Raw genomic sequence first — 22,629 nt, 5'->3', positions numbered from 1 at the left:
TTTTATTCTTTCTTATATATATAATAATAATTATTTCTTTTTTTTAAGTTACTTTTTTTCTTTGAAGTTTTTTTTTGAAGTTACTTTTGAGGTTATTGAGGTTATGTTCGTTTTGGTACGGCAAAGAAGTATAACTTCTTACGTGCGTACATAAGTACACACACCAATTTTTTTCTTTTTTTTATTCTTTCTTATATACAATAATAATTATTTCTTTTTTTTAAGTTACTTTTTTTCTTTGAAGTTTTTTGTTGAAGTTACTTTTGAGGTTATTGAGGTTATGTTCGTTTTGGTACGGCAAAGAAGTATAACTTCTTACGTGTGTACATGAGTACACACACCAGTTTTTTTCTCTTTTTTTCATCTTGTTCTTTTTAATGTCATCTCCGTCTAACTTATGAATCGGAAGCTCTCGAAAGAGTCATCGTTTCACTACGTCATGCAACTTAGAACGTATGTAACTCGACTGGCACGGTACCGACACGATCGTGAAATAGCCTTGAAAGTAATTCTCTCGATTTGTAACAGTCAAACGAGTACTCGAGGATCGGACAACATCGATATTTTGTACACTTTTTATTTTTTCTTTCCCCTTTTTATATATATATATATATATTATTTTGTTTTTGCTTCTTGAAGAGATTACGAGAGCGATAAGTAGACATGTGAATTGATGTCCTCGTTTCTTTGACGGAGGAAGGGGGTGGTAGGGGAGAAATTGAATTTTTATGTGCTTCGAAACATCCATCTTTCTTTTTCTCTCTCCATATATATCTCTTACCTTTTTTAATTTCTTCTTTTTATTTGATTTTTTTTATTTATATATATCACATGCCCAAGCAATCATTCTTTTTCTCTCATTCCCGATTTCTGTTTCTTCCTTTGTAAATTGTTCTTGTTGTTTCTTTCCTTCTCTCTCTGTCTCTCTCTTTTTTTATCGAGTAATTTTATCGATTTACTCGAAGATCGCGGTCTTTTGCAACATTGTCACGAAGATAGTGGAGATACAATCTATTTCTTTCTTACTCTTACTCTTATTCTTATTCTTTTTTTTACTTCTTGGTCCATGGAACAAAGAAAAAGAAAAAGAAGAAGAAGAAGAAGGATGCTGAGAAAATCGTCGTAGGATTGATCGTTTTTATTAAGGGCGGAGAGTGAGAGAGAAAGAGAAAGAAAGAGAGAGAGAGAGAGAGAGAGAGAGAGAGAGAGGAAGGGAACAGGTACCAACAAACTACGGGACATCTGTCGTTCGTTCGTTCGTTCGCTCGTCTTTCTTTGGATGGATTCAAGTGGAACGACGACTACGAAGACGACGAACGCGTCTTCTTCTTCTTCTTTTTCTCTCTTTCTTTCTCTCTTTCTCTCTTTCTCTCTCGTATCAACGACGAAGAACGAGATGAAGAACCGGTTCGGTTCAGCTGGTTTCCAGGAGATAAAACTTCTCAGCTCGGAGCACGTGTTCCTCCTCCTCCTCCTCTTCTCCTCTCCTCTCCTCTCTCCTCTCTCTTCTTCTCTTCTTCTCTTCTTCTCTTCTCTTCTCTTGCCGGTGGAAGCCGGCATCCAACGCGTTTTAGTTCTTTGTCGTATTACTCCTGCCCATCTGGTCAAAGATTTTTCTACTCTTCTTTCTTTCTTTCTTTCTTTCTCTTTCTCTTTCTTTACATCTGCTTCTTCCGGTCTCATTTTTTTTCGTACTCTCTTTTACGAATACTCTTTCGCTTTTCTACAACTTTCTATGACTCTTTATTTACGTGTTACGTGTTTATTATGGGGGGGGGGGTCAGTTCGAGGGTTTTAAAAATTATGGGTGGTCAAAGGTGTTGAGGTTCAGAGTCGGAAAAAGTTTGTCGATTTTGAGATCCAATTTTTCATTCGGAATATCATTTTCTTATTTGATTTTTGTATTTGAATGTTTAATCGCGTGATTATGCAATATATCGGTACACGTTAAATAAAGTTGATTAGTGTTTTCTATATTTGGAAATGTTGACGTGAAAGATGTATCTAATTTTTTTGATCGATCAATCGTTAGAAAAATGATGGAAGTAGTCGTTGACATTTGATAAGGAATTTACAGTTTGTTAATCATTTGATACAAGCACTGATGAATGATACAAAATATGAAAAAGAATACGAAAAAACTTGATTATATTTTTTCGTTTTGGATTGAAATATTTAAGAATCTTTTTCCCTAAGCTCAATATATAAAACCGGTCCAGTAACAGAAAAATATTTTCTTCCATCCAAGACAATTTTCTTTATCCTTCTCTATTATTCCTAGGAATCTCGTAAATCATTTCAAAACTCTTACTTTTCATCCGAAAAGATATCTTTTCTCACCGTAGAAGAAGAAGAAGAAAAATAAGAAGAAGAAGAAGAAGAAGAAGAAGATGATGATAATAGTTTACGATTTTACGCGGCTTTCTCTCAGCAAAACCAGGAAGAAAATGCGATAAACGAGATCAAGAATTCTACTCTCGGATGGAAAGAAAAGAATTTTAATGACGCTTTTGTATACCCAAGTATAAAACGAAAGAAACGTGTTCGTGTGTATCCCATTTGTCTGTTGTTGTGTTGTGTTGTGTTGTATTCGAATACATATTTACGAGGAAGATTCTTAATGATACGGTCATTATAAAATATATAATAAAATAATTCATCGAATTCTCGTTTTGATAGACTGACATGAATAATTTCTTTTACTCTCTTTTTTTTTTTAAATTTCTACGGTTTCTCGTATGTATTTATTCCCTCTGGAAATATACCTACTCATACACCTACACTTACACACATATATAAAATTAAACACGCACGCGTGTTTGCATGTATATATGCGTTTTACATCTTTCTTTGTATGAAAACCGGCTGGGGTTGTATATATGCATATCTCGAAGCACGAAAAAAAGAAAAAAAAAGAAAAAATCTAGTAACAGTAATCACACGAAAGAAAACGCGTGAGCGTGAGAAGTCGTCGTTACGCGAATATCTCGTGATGCCGAACGATTCTTCTCCTTCGAAGTTCAACTACGGCACTTTACTCGTGAAAGATCCCTTTTATTGGTGGTGAATGATGAAGGCGAAGGCAAAAGGGCTTTACGAAACGAAAGCTTTACAAAAAGTTCACGAACTGTTCACCCTTTTCATTTACGAATTCATTATTCGCAAATCTTATATTCAAATTCTATTTCTTAAAAGGATATATAGAGAGAGAATGATATTTTTCAGATCAAAAAGAACATTAATATTCTTTGTCATGTTAATTTTCATTTGCACGTAGCTTTTGAAATGATTTTTTTTTTCGATATCGTACAATTTGCGGAAGGTGTGAACGTTTGGAAAGGTGTGCTGTGTATACGCGTTTTTCGTATAAAATTTAAACGTATCTTTTTTTCTTTTCCCCCTTCGAAGCTTTTTTTTTGTATTTCAAAATGATATTAGACAAATTTTTAATAATTTTTTGCCTAATTAACTTTTAACTGGATGATACGTTAAATTACAGGAACTCGAGCTTAAAATTTTTTAACTAGAACTCATATATTTTCAAATGATATTTCTAGATTTTGAAATTATTTTTTTTCGATATCGTACAATTTGCGAAAGGTGTGCTGTGTATACGCGTTTTTCGTATAAAATTTAAACGTATCTTTTTTCTTTTCCCCCTTCGAAGCTTTTTTTTCCCAAAAAAAATATATATATATAATAATAATATTTGTATATATATTTATTGTGTATATTATTATTGTGTAATAATAATTAATATTTATATAATAATATATATAAAAATATATATATAATAATATTTGTCTAATATTCCAAAATGATATTAGACAAATTTTTAACAAATCATTGCCCAATTAACTTTCAACTGGATGATACGTTAAATTACAGGAACCCGAGCTTAAAATTTTTTAACTAAAACCCATATATTTTCAAATAATATTTCTAATAATAAATATTTTATTTTTTTTAATCACAAAAATTATTCATCAATGTTCCTAAATCGTTAAAATTACAAAAATTAGATAAGACATAATTTTTACACCAAGAATAAGACCCACTAGTTAAAGATTAACTTTTCTAACGAATTTTTTTAATTTTCAATTAATTTCTTCATCTAAATACATTATTAAAAAAAATTCATATTTATTATACTTAGCCTCCCCTCTTTGTAATGATCGATAAATACGATATTCAAATTGTACTTTCGTAATATCGATTTAATCACAACTTGCTTATAAAATTACGAAAGAAATATTTTCAGAATGACCAAGAGATTCTTTCTTTCTTTTTCTTTTTTTTCGTCGATATAATATATACGATGAATTCGAGAAAAGGAACGCATTCGACCTTATCGAAACCGGCTCGAGTAAAAAAAAAATAAAAAAAAAAATTAAAAGAAAGAAAGAAAGAGAAGGGGGGAGGTGTCAAGGTGATACTTGAAGGTCACAACAACTCCCCTCGATATTAGACTATAATTGGTAGATTAAGAAGTATACCATGTTAAATCGATTATCTCTTTGAGTATATCGATACTTTGCATGCCATGATCGTTTAATCATTTGCAGAACTATTGAAAGAAAGAAAGAGAGATAGAGATAGATATACTATGACGAAAACGGAGTCCGAACATTTGTCATCGTTACGCGTTCATTAGTATCGATTTACCACGAACACCTGTGCTCGGTTTTATTCACCGTTTACTTCTTGGTTTCGTTCATTAAAAAAGTAAAAAAGAAAAGAAAAGAAAACAAGGTTTGCCAGTTGATTTTTATAACGAGAGAGGTAGAGGTAGTTTCATTAATTTGATCGTACGAAATCAAATAGTTGCTTTACCTACCTGTTGCTCTATCTCTTTTTCTTTTTTTCTCTCTCTCCGTATCGGGTAATCTTAATAGTTCAAGAATATAAGTTGAAAAAAAAGAAAATAAATAAAAAGATGTATGATCAATGCCAGAGAGTTGAATCATTTACGAACGATTACTTAAATCACTAGAAAATACTTAGGGTGTGTACAAACGTTATGGCAACTCTTGCTAGACCATACTCGATTTGTCTGTCTATGGGAAATATATATATATGTGTGTGTATACATATACATAGATAAATACGAATGTGAATGTACGTTCGCCTGACGTTCGCTCGTAATTTCTCCGTTCGTGCATGAGCCTAACGGTTTAATTATTCCTACCAACGTATAGTAAAATTTACGAACGTTTGCTGGGCCGATTTACGTTTAAGTTCCTCGTCATCTCTTCTGATGCTTTAAACTCGAGAAAAAAGAGAACAAAAATGACGTTCGTATTTTTTTCTATTTACATTGTTTTTACACTGGTACTTAAAAATTAATTCGTATTAATCAATTGAAATGAGTAATAAGCTAGCTTTGTGGTTTATCCCCGAGGACGACCAATTAAAAATGACCTCGCTGCAATGTTTGTTCTCTTCGTTATTCTTTACGAACGGCGTAAAAAAAAGAAACACAAAAAAAAAATAACGATTATATACACATCACCAGTTTATATATACTCGCATACACATACACAAACATACAATTGAGAAGTCCGTGCAACTTCCGGTTCGCAAGTCGAACGATTTCTGCCGGAAACTCGCGTCGATTGCATCCGCGGACGAGGAGAAATTACGTCGTCGTTGTTGTAGTTGTAGTTGTCGTTTATTTTACGATTTTATTCGTCGATTAAAAGAAATAAACGATAGATCGATCGATCGAACGTTGGTTATAATAATTTTAGAAATAAAGAATATAATAAAGTAAATGTTATATAAAAAAAAAAAAAAGTAACACGTAACATCCACTCGTGAAAGTATTAGTTATTATAGTGAGTGAGTGAGGAGGGGGGGGAGGTTTGTATTAATAATGCATAGGGTAAACACCGATGATACCTTTTATTCAACACAACTTTTTCTTATACAACATATATATACACATTCTTTGTTTTACACGACGAAGAAAAGACACCTGTCTTTCTTTCTTTCTTGATGAAACTTGTGGAATAAAAGTAAGAAAAGAAAATACACAAAGAAGAAAAAAAGTAATTAGTAAAATTTAAAAAAAGAATTAGTAAAAATTTATTTAAAATAAATAATTGTAATAAAATTTAAAAAAAAAATTAGTAAAAATTTAATTAAACAAAATAATTGTAATAAAATTTAAAAAAAAATTAGTAAAAATTTAATTAAAATAAATAATTGTAATAAAATTAAAAAAAAAATTATAGTAAAAATTTAATTAAATAAATAATTTTAATAAAATTTAAAAAATAATAAGTAAAAATTTAATTAAACAAAATAATTGTAATAAAATTTAAAAGAAAAATTAGTAAAAATATAATTAAATAAATAATCTTAATAAAATTTAAAAAAAAAATTAGTAAAAATTTAATTAAATAAATAACTTTTAATAAAATTTAAAAAATAATAAGTAAAAATTTAATTAAATAAATAATTTTAATAAAATTTCAAAAATAATAAATAAAATTAGACAAATATTTAGTAAAAATATTTTCATTTATCGTTCATATTTAAAAAGTATTTTTCAAATACTATATAATACGGTTTCCTAGGAGGAGGAATATTATGCTAGAAAGAGGAAGGTAAGGTACTTCTTCTTCTTACAAACTAATGTTAAATAGAAACGCGAGCTCGAATTCACTTAGGCGTTTCCTCGATATTTATTACCACCATCACCACCACCACCACTACCATGACCATCTTACACTTTGCTTTACTTTGTTTTGCTTTGCTTTGCTTTGATTTGCTTCTCGTATTTCGTTAAGGAAAAACGGCTTTCTCGCACGCGCCACCGACGTTGGTGTCTCCTCTTGTTTCTTTCTAAAACACGCGTGTTCCTTAAGTCACGCGTGAATCATCAAGGTTAATTCGAGAAACCCGCGAGAATATATTCTACGTTTCAACGGATATCTATGTACTAAAGCATAGTAATGGTACATAGTAAAGGTACTAGATATACGTTCTGTGTGTGTCTATCTTTACTTTGTTTTAATACTATAATACACGTCCACACACGTATACACATATGTGTACGTGTATATAAGTATTGTGTTAGTTAAACGTTAAGTATAGGATAAGTAGTACGTAGATAGAACAAACAAACGTTATGAGAACACCTTCGAAAAGGACAACCACGTTTTTCCATCGATGTGTGACTTACTGTCTTCTCTTATGGTTATTTTTAGCATGTTATAATAGACGTAAGTTTGTATTTTACTTGCTTTCAACTTGTCCTAGCTAGTGATCAGCAGCAGCAACAGCAGCAGCAGTGGGTTGAAACAGCGTTAACAACCTGAGTATAATGTGCAAAGTGAGAAAAATGATCTTCGAGTAACGTTTACGGTCTAACGCGGACACAATTTTTCCTCTTACCTTGAAAATATTTTTATATATATATGTATATGTAATTATTTTTTTATTTCTAATTTTTTTTTTCTTCTTTTCTATTGATCGTGTTCGTTATAATATATTGGATTATTCTGAAAGTAAATTTTTTATATGGGATAAATAAAAGAAAATTTATTCATATTTTATAATCCAATTGGATGATATATTAACGTGGTGATTAGCTTTTAAATCGAAATTTTGAAAGAATATAATAAGAAGAAAACAATTTTTGATTTAATATATACTCTCGGTAAACGTTATATTAATTTTTTGTTCTAATTTTCGTTGCATTATATATATATATATATATATATAATTATTTATTTGTTTTTTTAAATAATAATTATATTTGAGTTTATTTTAGTATTATTAAATTATTTATTTGAATTAGTTGGTATTTTAATTGGTGTAGCATTTTTAGTATTATTGAAGCGAAAATTTTTAGGTTATGTTCAGGATCGAAAGGGGCCTAATAAAGTTTTTTTTTTGGGGGAATTTTTCAACCTTTTAGTGATACAATTAAATTATTTATTAAAGAAAATATTAAATATATATATTTTCTATTAATGATACTATGTTAAAAAATAAAAAACATAAAATAAAGGAACTATTAGACCCAGATCAAAACACAAATAAATTCTTAATCACGTTTGAAACGTTTATCGCTAAAATATAAAATGATTTGAATATTTGATGAAAATTGAGAAGAGAAGGAAGTTGTTTGTCATATTTATATTTAAAACGCGATTAACGAAGAAATTTTTCTGGGGGAAAGGAAGAAAAAAATTGAAATTATTTGTAGGTAGAATTGAGAATGCATAATTAATTTAATGAATTATTCTTTCCGTAATTTCATTTCTCATTCTCTCTTGATGGTTCATTATTACGCAAGTTTAGGCAACCGTCTCATTTTCGTGAAAGGTTTCTTCTCTCTCTCTCTCTCTCTTTCTCTTATTTTTTTCACTCTCTCTCGAGTAACGTGAGAATCTAAGATATAGCTAGGTGAAACGAAAGAAAGAAAAAAATAGGAAGAAATAAAGAGAAAAGGTCGCTTAGAGTCATAAATACATATATCCTTACGAAGAAAGTCTACCGGGAATGAGAATACGAGCCCTCTCGACGATGACTATGACGACGAGTGACTATGGCGAAAACGTATCTCGAAGAAATGAAAAAGAAAACAAACAAGTAAAATCATTTTGTTTCCGTTATAAATCCGTGTTTCCCTTTCCTCTCGAATTTTCTCTTTTTTCTTATCGTTAAAGATATTGACGAACACTTTCTCGCCTTTTATTTGATAAATACTTATATTAATTATTAATCTCGAGATGAATTAATAATAATAATAAAAAAAAGTATAATATTCGAGTGACGAATAAATAGAAATAAATATTGATCTTTATAAAAATTATATTTATTTTTTTTTATATAAAATTGTATCTTTACATAAAAATGAATCTACTTGTATTATTAGTCAGGTATCGAGACGAATTAATAATAATAATAATAATAATAAAAAAAGTATAACATTTTTAAGTGACGGATATAAAAAGACATGAAAATATATTAATAAAATATGTAAATGTATGCGCGAAAAAAATATATGCATGCTTGAATTAATAATTTAACGATGATCAGATAGTATCTTTTTCCATACATATATATTAACAAACTCGATTAACGTTCAATAATTTTTTTATTACGTGCGAATAAGAATGTGTATATATTTTAATAGGATTTCTCTGACTCACAAAAAAATCATATAGATCAATCCCGTCCCCCTCCCATAATCACAATCACCTTCTAGCAACGATTAATTAATCCTTGACGATTATCATTCCTTGTTGACTAGCGTAACTTAAACAAAATTTTCGAGATATCGAAAGAGTAGATTATCGATAAATTAGAAGAGAAATATTTCATGATTTCCATCATTTATTGCGTTAGCGAGCAACCCGTGCTCGTTTTAAACATCTCGCCATCTTCCCTTTTTCTTCTTCTTCTTCTTCTTCTTCTTCGTGGTTCTCGTATAAACGAAGATAGAAATGAAACACAAGTGTGCATACATACATAGATATGTTACATATATGTGTACTCACATTTACGTTAAAAGACTTGGACATTAATATTTCTGGAACGCGGATATACGAATACATATACACGCGTTTGAACTCAAGGAACCCACCGGTTTTCTTATCTTCCTTCTAGAGTCGATACTAAGTTAATGACCGTTGTCCGTGTTTGAATTCATTCCCTTTTCTTTCTTTCTTTCTTGCTTTCTTGCTTTCTTATTCTCCTATTTTCTTTTCCTTCCTTTTCTCAGACTCAACTAACGCGGACAATAACCTCCAGTACGATAAGTAATATGCCATTTTATTCTTTGTCCCTTTTTTCTGTTTTATTTTTTTTTAATTCTAGGGTTTCTCAAAGTGTTGATTGCAACCCTTTATCGAGTCAAATAATTCGGTTGGGAAATCGTACAAATTTCAGATTAACAAAATACGTATTTAACATTTTTTTTTTATATACTGTGCTTCGTTAGATCTTAAGTAAAACAATTTGGGGGGAGGGATGGGAGTAATTGTTTCCGTCGAATATTAGAAAAATAATTATTAACACGCGTACAACCATTTTTATTTTATTTTATTTTATTTTATTTTATTTTATTTTATTTTATTTTATTTTATTTTTGTCGTTTTGTTTTGTTTGTTATTTCAAGATTAGATTCACGTTATTCGATGCATCCTGTAAATGCATATTACATTCGTAGAAAGAGAAACAGAGATAGATAGAGATAGAGATAGAGATAGAGAGAGAGAGAGAGATAAAGATCGTTATTATCATTGTCACGGTTGCACGCACTAGAAGAGATGGGAATTGTCATAACAAAAGCAGTAGTGTCTCTGGGTGGTACCGGTACGTGACACACTTTACAAGATTATGTTCCTCGTTTGACTTCGTCAAATCTCTAACAATGAGATGAAAGTTCATCCCCCTCATCCATTAATAATAATAACAACAATTATTCATTTCTCCTGATTTTATTTAACGCAGATATTTCGTTTTATTTTTCTTCTTTCTCCACCCTCTTGTAGCTAGAAAAATGTAAGCCGAAAAAAGCGATACAACATAACAACAATAACAATAACAAATATTAATTTATTAATTAACGATAGAAATTATTTGTAATAGTCATGAAATATTATCTTATTATAACGCGTATTACTGTTTAATTAATTCTATCGATGTTAATTACAGTTTACGAGGAAAAATGTTGTAGAATGAGAGAGAGAGAGAGAGAGAGAGAGAGAGAGAGAAAGGGAAAGCAAATATTTCAAGCAAAAGAGGGTGCGATAAAATATCCAACATTTTATGTGTGGTATTTACATACGTGCATGTTTATGCGAGATCTAGATTGAAACGTTCATTAAATTTACCGTAAAGTACTTTTCGTTACGAATAAGCAAACGTCGGCAGTTTATTAGCGTTTATTTTTGATTATTTTCTTTCTTTTTTTTTTTATTGTTTCGTAGTATAATTTCAAATCGTTAAATCGAGTCATTTATATTTTATCTAATTTTATTGACTCCAGAAAAAAACAGGTAATAGAACAAATTAATAAAGTTATAAACGTATTTTCGTATAATTTATTATTAAACTATCATACAATTAGCGATATTTCGTTAAATTATTGATAATTTTGATTTGAAACCATTTGAGCTTTGATTATCGGTAATATTGTTGAGAAACATTAGTCGTTTGTAATATTGCATGAATTAAATTAGCTGTAACGAATATCTTTGAAAAGTGTTCCGTACATTTATTTATTGAATTAATTTAAACGTATAATTTGCATACATATATATATAAAAAAATATATAAACGCTCGAAGTATGTAAATCGTTTTGGCTCGTTAATAATTCTGTATACTTATCACGCGTTCAACAAAAAAAAAAAAATAAAATAGAAGAAGAATCCGTTTTTAATTCTTCTCCGTAAAAATTCAGACTTTTTTTGATTCGACCAAAGAAAAGAAAAAAAATATATTTGGATATATTTGTCTGTTTACATTTGCTTACATCAATCGCATAATATTTCGAATGACGTCATCCAGTACAGAATCATCGCATATTATTATGTCGAGAGTACGAAGAGTAAGAGAGAGAGAAAGAGAGAGAAAAGATTTTGATTGGCCGGTCACGTTCGTTCGGATTTTATGGACTCTTAACGGAGATGGGCACTTTGCAAGGAGAGGCAGGCCGGGTTAGTCCTATCTTCTTCTTATTCTTCTTTCATTTTATTCTTATTCTTCTTCTTATTCTTTCTTGTCTTCCTTTATCCCAACAACGATCCCGGCATATTCGGCGCCAGTCCAATTTGCGAACGCTGACCGCGATAAACATACTTTTTTCTCCCATTTTTTTCCTTATTTTTTTCTTTTTTGTTCCTTCTTTTTCTGCTTTTTCTTTTACCCTTTCCTCTCTCTTCAGCCTTTTTCATTCGCCTCGTTTCGAAATTCTCAAACGGATCTGCGAGATCGTTCATTGTCGACTACTTTAAAATTCAAACCCGCATGAATAATAAAATGCGAATAAAACAACGAAGAAGGGAAAAGAAGGAAAGAAAAAATAAAAAAAATGATCGAAGAAACTGGGTTAGCGAAACCCAAAAAATAATCCGCTTCCTCGAGTTATAATGTAGGTGATTTGACAAAAAAAATAAAAAAATAACTAACACAACCAACCAACCAACCAACCGAAAGGAATATCTAATTCGTTTATGACTGCGATGATGATATTTCGAAGAAGTTTTCGTTTGGTTTGGTTGAGCTTTTGAAATGTTTGAAAGCGATTTAAGAAGGGCAAGATTTATCGTCTTGACTGGGCAACAATTCACGAGAGACATAACTCACAATCAGGCGATTTCCGATAGGGAGAGATCGGCAATATCTCGACTCACATCTGTCTTTTTCTTTCTTTCTTTCTTTCTTTTTTTATTTTTTAGTATTTATTTGCAACCAAAGTTAACACATTTGTCCCAGTTAGGAAACAAGAAAATCGTTTCTTTACGAGCAAACTTTATCTCTATCTATCACTCTCTTTCTTTCTTTCTTTCTATCTGACTGTTCTATCTCCAACAGGTCTCGCATTGCAATAAGTCAGATTTCTACCTGCACAAATTTGCGAGGTAAGCATTATACAAGGATTGCAAGGTGTACCGATTATCAAACGAAAATGATGTTTATTGTAGTAATATGTAAGATCCTAATTGAAAGTTTTTAATCTTTACATTCTCCCAAATTTTCTTTTAACTGTCTTTACGATACAGGGTTTCGGATAATATAATAAAATAGTTCTAATGAGTTGCATAGAAATTTGATTGAAATTTAAATTTAATTTTTATTAACAAAGATATCACGTAATGTAAAAACAGTAAGAATAGTAGATTAATTACATTTGTAACATTTGTTGTAGATATTATCAACTGTTATACGTAAATAAAACGAAATATAAGACCCCCTGTGTGCGCATGTGCAGCTATTGCAATATTTCGAGGTGGGATTAAAAAAAAAAGTCTCATCGTGCATTACGGTGCATCAAAAAGGTGGGGTGGGACACTTTTAATCCCACCTCATCCCAAAGATTTAAAGCACAGATATGATCCTTACGAAGATAAGCAGTTAACGGTATAAAATCTTTGACTTGTTGTATCATTTTAACGAGTATTTAAAGAGTTCAACAAAAAATATGATGGAAAGAATCGAAGAAAGATTGGTGTGACACGTGTCTCGACAATTTTCTTACGGTTGAAAATAGAAAAATTACAAAATCAAAGTTTTCACGTGTACCGAGTGACAACGTTTGTTTTCAGAAGAAAAAACGTACTCGTCTGTTATTCGTAAAAATGTTAGAAAAATAGGAAAAGAAACAGGTATAGTTTCTTCATTATCGTTTAACATAAGTTTCCTTCTCTCTTTCTCTCTCTCTTTGAGTTTTTGTAAATGTGTGCGTTTCTATACGCGATTTCGAGGAAGATTCTGACGCGTGTGTTAAACTAAATTTAAACGTGGATTTATATACGACGGTTATTTCGCGTTTTGCGTTTCGTTGCTCGGCATCATCGTTGACGACAACGAACGAACGAACGAACGACGACGAGGAACACGCGACAACGTGTATAATCTTTAGAGAAGAAATTAAAATTATAAAAGAGAAAGAACGAACAAAATATAGAAAGAGAGAGAGAGAGAGAAAGGTAGAAAGAGAAAGGTAGAAAGAGAGTAGCAAATAGCAGGAGCAGCACCACCACTACCATTTATCACGTTCTAGAATCTACATGTTCCAAAAAATTAGAGCACGATGATCTCTAGGTGTTCCATTGAAGCAACACACAAACAACACTTTCTTCTTTTATTAAAATTTCTTTTGTCTCTTTTTTTTTCTTTTTTTTTATTCTCTTATATTTCTCTCCTCATTTCTCTCTTTGTATAAATGTTGTAAAAGCATGTGTAATATCTATCCAACAAGAGAGAGAGAGAGAAAGAGAGATAGAGAGAGTTACCTCTTTCTCTTTCTTTCTCTCAGCTAATAATACGGACGAACGATGCCAGCTAACACGTGTGTATATCTGTATACGTGTGTATATGTGTGTGTGTGTGTATATGTTCGCTTGAATGCGCCCACGCATCGTCGACGACGAGCATCGCATCACATCGCACATCGTCGTTTGGTCGTTTCATTTCTAGCTTAAATCCCAGGAGATGATTTTAGTATCCCGACGGTTCTCGGTCTAATCGCACCACAAGGTAAAATCCGACAAACCGACAAACCGACACACACGCGATATAATAATATATTCCTTCTCCAAATCATTTTTTCTCATATTCTATCCTCTCGCGAATTTCTATTACGATTTTTCCTTCTTTCGAATATTCCACCCCACTCCGCCACCACCTCGTTTTAAGTGGAATCACGTATTCAACGAACGCACGCACGCGAATTTAAAACGTATTTACCTGTACCTACCAAGAAGACACAATAGAAGATCAAATTATTTTTTTTTTCTTCATTATATATATAGTATTGTGAATTTATATATTAATTTATATATTATAATTATATATTATTTATATCTTTTTATATATTAATTTTATATTAATTAATTTATATATTAATTTTATATTAATATATAATATAATTTATATATTATTTATATCTTTTTTTTAACACTTGACATATTATACTCTCTCTCTCTCTCTCTCTTACATTCTTTTTCGAGACACGCGTTATCATTTTTTTTTTTCTACTAAAAAGATAACAATAAAGATAACGAAATATCTTTGATCGCTTTTTTTAATCTCATGAATTTTTTAATATATATATATATATATAGATCGTAAACAAGACACACAGCATATTTTCTTTTTACCATCGTCTCTTGTTTGCATCTTTTTCATTCTTTCTCTTTTTTTTTTTGTTCATTTTTAAACCCTCTCTTCTCGATGAGACGACGACTCAGGTAGAGAGAGAGACTCTCGGGAGATATTTTTGAAAGAAAATAAAAAAGAAAGAAGAGGGAAGGAAGATAAAGAAGAAGGTTTGGGTTGGATGGGGAGGGATAGTAGAGAGTGAGACAGAGACAGAAAGAGAGAGAGAGAGAGAGATAGATAAGAGATAGAAATTTTGGCCAATATATAGGGCAATCCTTTTTTTCGTGTTACCACCATTACGGAGAAACCTGTAGAAGAAACCCCTGCAGCAACGAAAGCAGGGGTCCCAGCTATTTGCCTGAACGGCTACGTGGACAGGTAAGAAATCCCTTTGTGCGTTGTGTTTTGTTGTTGTTGTGTTGAACGGACAAGAAGAAGGGAGATTCGAGAAACTGCTACTCCTCTCTTTGCCTGTTTAAATCTCCTTTTCAAGCGTTCTTCTTCTTCTTCTTCTTATCCTCCTCCCTTTTTTATTTTATTTTCTTATTTTTTTATTTTTTTCGTTCGTGTATCCCCGTCAATGGGTGAGTCCTTACAAGGGCATCTAGTTTAAAAAAAGAAAAAGAAGGAAAAAAAAAGAAAAGAAAATTTTCTTTACTCTTGACGAATGCTGTCGCATATTCGCGTGTATGTGTGTGTATGTGTGTGTATATATATATACGTATAATATATGCGTGCACTGTAATATATATATATATATATACATGTTAGTGCACATCTGCTGAATCTAAAGCTACTACTCCGTTTGAAAACGTTTGTAAGGTTATTCTATTCCGTGCACATATGTTATTGTATATGCACCTTCTCTTCTTCTCTTCGTGCCAACTTTGCGTTCCTTAATTATCTCGCGAGCTCCTTTGCGTCGTCTGTCGCATATTTTCTATAGTAATATCTTTAGAAGGTCAAGACCCCCTTGTCTTCAAAGTTATGCGAACATTTCTCTATAAAATTATCATTTCTTCTCTAATTTTTTTTCTCTAATTTCTTATTTATAGATTTGAACGATAAGACGAATTAACCTGGCGTCAAGATTTGATTTATCTATTAAGTTTATTAATCGATATAATCAATAACGTGTGTTAATATCATAGATATCGAATCTATTTCTTTTAATTACGATATTAACGATCAATTAATGACGTTCTTATCAAATTACAACTTCGTTAGTTCGTTCGTTCGTTTCTACGATAAACCTTGAACTTGAACGTATAATTATTTTCGAGTAGTGTTAAGTGAAGAAACGAATCGTTATTTCTTATCTTGTAAGAAAATGAAAGAGAGAGAGAGAGAGAGAGAGTGTGTTGTGCATGAAAGGTGAGTGAATCATGCAACGTTTCCAAGATTTATCATTGCGATTTTGTATGATAATCTTATCTTACTTTTTCTCTCTCTCTTCCTTTCGTTTTATTTCTTTCTCTTTTTGAATTATACTTTTAAATGATCACCATAATCGATCAACTTATTATTGAATAATTAAAATAAATACAGTATAGTCATAATTCACGATTATTGCATTGCTTTTCAATGATGTTTATTTTTCTGTTCTCTTCTTTATATTCGTGTATCACGATAGGACGATCAATATTCTTGATAACTGGCATGACGAATATTGGCAATCGTTGTTCCTCGTTATATAAGAAGAATTATTGCGAGGACAACGATTACTACACGAGTTCCTGGTTTTGTGTTGGGAACTAAACAGTCCACGCAGGCTCGTGTTGTCTCGTTTTCTTTACTTGCAATCAGTCAAAAGTATGTCGTAAATTATGGTGAAAGTTTGCTAAGGTTGTTTTTCTCCAAATAATATACTATATATAAAATACTATATAATATTATACAATACTTCAAATACTATACTATATATAAAATGATTTATAAATATATAAAATATATAATATTTATATCTTTATAATGTGATTTTCGAAAATCTTTATTAAATTTATTTCTAATTTTTGTTCTTTTATTTTCCCATTGACAAATGATACTATACTGTATATAAAAAATACTATATTATATATAATACTACTAGATAATACTATATATTATACAATACTTCAAATACTATACTATATATAAAATGATATATAAATATATAAAATAAGTAATATTTATATCTTTAGAAAGTAATTCGAAAATCTTGATTAAATTTATTTCTAATTTTTGTTCTTTTATTTTTTTCATTGACAAATAATACTATATAAAAAATACTATATTATATATAATACTACTAGATAATACTATATAATATTATACAATACTTCAAATACTATACTATATATAAAATGATTTATAAATATATAAAATATATAATATTTGTATTTCTATAAAGTGATTCTCGAAAATCTTGATTAAATTTATTTCTATTTTGTGTGTTCTTTTATTTGTTCCATTGACAAATGTCGTTCTTACTTTTCCTGTTACAGCCTGAGCGAATGTTACTTCGCAGGGAAAGGTGCGGCCCTAGTTTTACCACCGAACGAAAGGGCCCGACCCTCGAGGAGAGTATCCGCTGCAGGATGCGATATTCAGCAACATTTGCAGTCCATGTTTTATCTTTTGAGACCGGAAGAAACCTTGAAGATGGTTCGTATTGTTCTCCTATCTCTTCCCCCCTTTGATTTTCAATTTACATTTTAATTATTTTAAACAAAAAAAAGAAGAAAGAAAGTATCTTCCTTGGGGACGAGTTTCGTTTAAAAATACTTTTCCATTTTCAAAAAAAAAACACTTTTGAAAATATAATAATAATCGCGTTATAAAAGGTGTCACACTTGAACTACCACCACGAAAAAGAAAAAAAAGCCTATAAAACACCGAAATATATAAAAAAGTACGTAATCTCTAATTCCGAGAAATTTTTGGCCATGATGATTGGCAATGGATCCATTATTCGTGGTAACGTTATTTATCAGAAAATAAAATCAAAAATTGAAAGAAAGAGAGAGAGAAGAAATAAGGTTTGACGCGCATCGGATACGTGGCAAAATATTTCTCAACGATCGAACGAATGTATACTTGCGCAATTCGCGGCTAAAGTTACGGTGTCATTTTGTTAGATATTTAAAATATGTCTGTGTGTGTGTATATATATGTAAATGTGTAAGTACTTATGCACGTAATACAAAGTGCAGTAACGACTATGACAACTATCAACGATGACGTTGTTTTCTCGAGATTGTAACCGCCACCACGTGCATGATATTCCTCGAGGGGTGGGTGCGAAGGGGGAAAGGGGGAAAGGAGGAGGATTGAGGAGGATTGAGGGAAATTGGCAAGCAGCAATGCGGTGGGCATGGTCTCTTTGGCTGATCTGTCGTTCCTGTTTGATAAATCGTTACCGATATCATTCTATAACTATCTATGATGTTAGATACGTTACTACTGTTCGCCATTGCTCGAGTCAGGAATTCCGAAATTGCAGTCTTTTGAACGTTTCGTTATTTCGCTCGCGTAGCTGAAAAGAGTGGGAGTGGTGAGGGGAGGGGAAGAAAATTATAGGCATCACCCGGAAGCGTTGTTAACAGCCGTTAGTATTGGCTATTCGTTAAATGTTTTACGTCAAACTACGATCTAATTCGTCTCGTTGAAAAGTATTCTTTTTATCGAATCTATTGGTGTTAGATAAACAGAAATTTGGAAACGATAAACTTTACCGACAGGTTCTTTTTCGTGTATATACTTGTATAATAAGTAAAAATGATTTATTTGAATATAGAATTAAATTTTGTAATTAATTGTATAATGAATAATATATTTTGTTTGTATTTAAATATGATTAATTATAAATTGGACGCGTTTTAATTAGATTGTTGTTAGACAATTTGATCGAAAGACGATTAGGTTTAGCATGGAAGTATTTTTGCGTTAATCACGTTTGAATTTATCCGAGAATCGTTTTTTACGATTGATTATTTTCGAAGTACGAAGAACCAAGGAAGCAGCACATCGACCTGGAATTTTTCACGTGGGATCGTCGTCGTCTGGTCTGGCCTGGCCTGGCCTGGTCTGGTCTGGTCTGGTCGACGAATAAGTGGGCTAAAGGCGACTCGCATATGTTTTATGTTGTATGTTTTATACTATGGGGTCGCGTCGAGGAAGGCAACAGCAACAACAACGAGGTCGCGGCCGATGAGAAACGAGTACTTCCGGTCGTGCTTTGCGAATAAACATGAGACGATGACGACACAGACACTGACACTAACACAGACACGGGACACGGACGCAATCACGAACGACGATAAAACTGATTTTTTTTTTTTTTTTTTACTAGCAACTAACTCCTACGCATCGGTTATTCAAACTTTCCAAAATGAAAAGAAAAAGAACAAAAACGTTGTTAAAGGACTTTGACGAACGACGATAAGATGGGGGTGGGAAGAAAGTCCAGTTCTCAACTTGCTTGAGGGGGTGAGGGAGTCAACCTTGACACGGGTTCGTTCGTTCGTTCGTTGAGTGATATATTGTACATTCGCGAAATAACGGGAAGCTTCTTACGGTTTTAAGTGTCAACCTCGACCCACTCTTGATTATTTGTCGCCCTCGTTTTTTTTTTTTTTCGTAGTAGTAGTAATACTATGCTTAGGGTGTTTAAAACGTTTGTTCGTCTTATAGGGTTCATTCTTTTTATTTTTGTCTTTCGTTAAAATTATCATCGTAGAAGAATTTATTCTTGATTATTTGCCATCCTCGTAGTTATCTTCGAGTAGTAGTAGTAGGAGTAGTAATAGTTCTATGCTTAGGGTGTTTAAAACGTTTCTTCATCGTATAGAGTTCCTTTTTATTTTTTTCGTCTATAGTTAAAATTTTTCCCGATCATTTTATCATCGTAGAAAAATTCATTTTAGATTATTTTCACCCTCGTTATCTTCGAGTAGCAGTAGTAGTAGTACTATTACTTTGGGTGAAAACTTTTGTTCCTATAAAGTTCCTTATTTGTTTGTGTCTATCGTTAAAATTTTTCCCAATCATTTTACCATCGTAGAAAAATTCATTCTTGATTACTTGCCACCCTCGTTATCTTCGAGTAGCAGTAGTAGTACTATGTTTAGGATGAAAACGTTTGTTCCCATAAAGTTTCTTATTTGTTTTCGTCTATCGTTAAAATTTTTCCCAATCATTTTACCATCGTAGAAAAATTCATACCTCAGTTTATCATTCGAGATCGTCGATCGGTAAGTAAACTTCTCTCGAGAATACGAGAAGAACGCGAAACTGGTCCCTTACAAGGATAACGAGGTAAGGGGGACGTACGATTCGCTACAGGTCGTTTCGACGACTGCTTTTCAAAAAGGGAAGAGGAGTAGGAGGGAAGGGGCGGGGGAGGGGGAGGAGGTGGAAGGGGGAGGGAGAGGGGCCCCGTTACTTTTTATGCCTCGCACTTAAACTTACGACTCGAACGTACCAACAACTTTGCCTTCGGGCAAGTTCCTTTTATGCGTAAAGTGTCAGCGACCTCGAAGACCATTAAACTTCTCTTCTTGCTTATCCACTTCCGGTGGTGATGGTTGATGCTGCTGTTGCTGTTGCTGTTGCTGTTGCTGTTGCTGTTGCTGCATAGTCGTCGTTGTGGTCGTGGTCGTATTCGTGTGCATTCACCTCGGGTTCTTCGTCTTTCATAAATTTTCATTAATTTCGGATCAACTTGTATCCGCATGAGCGATCTTCGATCTTAAGTATCTAACTTGTGGGCTTTTACGATCTTGCTTATGTATTACATAACCGTATAAGTGTTTACATACATACATATATATATATATAGTTTATTCGCGTGTATATTGAAATATTTTTATTGTTGTATGTTTGTGTGTGATTTGCTTTTTATTAGGAAGTATAATATAACTCCTAAGTTTTGTCTAGATTTGCCAGTCGTTATAAATAAATAAATAAATAAATAGATGATATCTTTCTGTCTCTCTTGTACCATTATTATTATTATTATTATTCGTTTTAAATTCGAATAATGAGATAAACTTATGCGAATGGAACAATCGCGATAAATTATCGTTAGCCCACGCGTAGTAGTACCACAACGGCCGCGACTTTGCTTTTCCGGGGTTTCAGTTAAGAGAGGTCGTACTTTTCAAAACGATAGATAATAAAATCGTTCGTTGTAAACGCGAGAACGATCTTTTTACTTTTCTTTTTTTTTCTTTTTTTCGAGATTTCAAATAAGCGAAATTGTTTGACCGTGACCCTTGAAATCGAATCGAATCGAATCGAATAGAATCGAATAAAATCGATTCGTGGAACTCTTACATAAGCTTCGCGAAGATGATCATTTCTTCTTCTATCCTCTCTATCAGCGTTTTATATTTCTACGACGCCTAAAGAACAATTTTCCAATCGTTGGACAAACGAAATGATTTTTTTATTGCTAATCTTACGCTATTTCGATAAAAATACAAGAATTTCCAAACAATATGTTTGTGATTGTAATAATAGGTAAAAAAAAATAAAAATTGATAAACATATATGTGTCCCCGTAGTCCCCACACAGATTGTTTTCATTGGACGTATATATGCGCCCGTAACGTTCAAAGGCTTATCAAAACTTGCCTTTTCAATTTCGGAATGATTCCAGATTGAAAGGTGGGTGGTTCAACGAACGTCTTATCATTTAGAAAATTATTCTAAATAGATGAATAAATAAAAAGAAAAAGAAAAAAAAACTTAGAAACAAAGTTATACGTGGTGAAAAATAAAAGGATAGTAAGAAATGAAGGGAAATAAGATAAAAAACAACATCGAAGGCGCAATTTCAATTTCGATGTTCTCCGATCGAAACTAGGCTACCGCGAGCCACTCGAAGGAGATAAAACGAGTTTTACGACTGGCTTCTGGCTACCTTCGTCTCTTTCTTGAGCTCTCCAGTTAACCTCCTCCTCCCCCCTCGACCCCCTTATCCCCCCATTATCTCTTCCTCTCTCTCTTTCTTCTTTCTTTCTGTTCTCTGTTACACGCTCGACTTATCGTTCGAGAGTACTGAACAGCTAGCCAGCCCTGGCTGCCAGCAGGCCAGGTCGCCTCATGAAAATTCATTTTGTTTCCCTTGCGCCAACACGCTCACAACTTTCGACGAGGAGTTGGATAACGAAAGGAAATTTTAGTCTCCCTCTCTCTCTTTTTATAATGGACCTCTCTCGATCTCTCCCTTTTATATTCTTCAATTCTAAACTTTAACTTATTATTGTTTGATACTTCAACGCAAATGCAAGAACCAACAAACAATCAAGTATGAACTCAAATGTCGAATTGATTTTTCAATTTCAATGAAAACTTCGTATTTAGTTTCTCTAGTTTATGGATCTTTGTTTTATATTCTTCAATTTGAAATTTGAACTTATTATTGTTTGATACTTCAACGCAAATGCAAGAACCAACAAACAATCAAGTATGAACTCAAATGTTGGATTTTTCAATTTCAATGAAAACTTCGTACTTAGTTTGTCTAGTTTATGGATCTTTGTTTTATATTCTTCAATTTGAAATTTGAACTTATTATTGTTTGATACTTCAACGCAAATGCAAGAACCAACAAACAATCAAGTATGAACTCAAATGTTGTATTTTTCAATTTCAATGAAAACTTCGTATTTAGTTTCTCTAGTTTATGGATCTTTGTTTTATATTCTTCAATTTGAAATTTGAACTCATTATTGTTAGATACTTAAACGCAAATGCAAGAACCAGCAAACAATCAAGTATGAACTCAAATTTCGAATTGA

General features: G+C 31.9%; 1 protein-coding gene across 3 annotated transcripts in view; it reads left to right on the top strand.

The window, feature by feature from the left end:
• LOC122525784 (protein phosphatase Slingshot homolog 2) overlaps positions 1-22,629 on the top strand; it is a 106,696-nt gene that overhangs the window by 33,482 nt on the left and 50,585 nt on the right. For all 3 annotated transcript variants that reach the window (XM_043648737.1, XM_043648736.1, XM_043648738.1), the window contains one exon: positions 17,329-17,488. In XM_043648737.1, the coding sequence (XP_043504672.1) occupies positions 17,329-17,488 (160 nt within the window). The remainder of the gene's footprint in view (positions 1-17,328; positions 17,489-22,629) is intronic.

Source organism: Polistes fuscatus, unplaced genomic scaffold, assembly GCF_010416935.1.
Source record: "Polistes fuscatus isolate 324 unplaced genomic scaffold, CU_Pfus_HIC Scaffold9, whole genome shotgun sequence".
NCBI lineage: Eukaryota > Metazoa > Arthropoda > Insecta > Hymenoptera > Vespidae > Polistes > Polistes fuscatus.
Note: the sequence above shows the minus strand (reverse complement) of the source record. Positions and strands in the feature narration are given on the sequence as shown.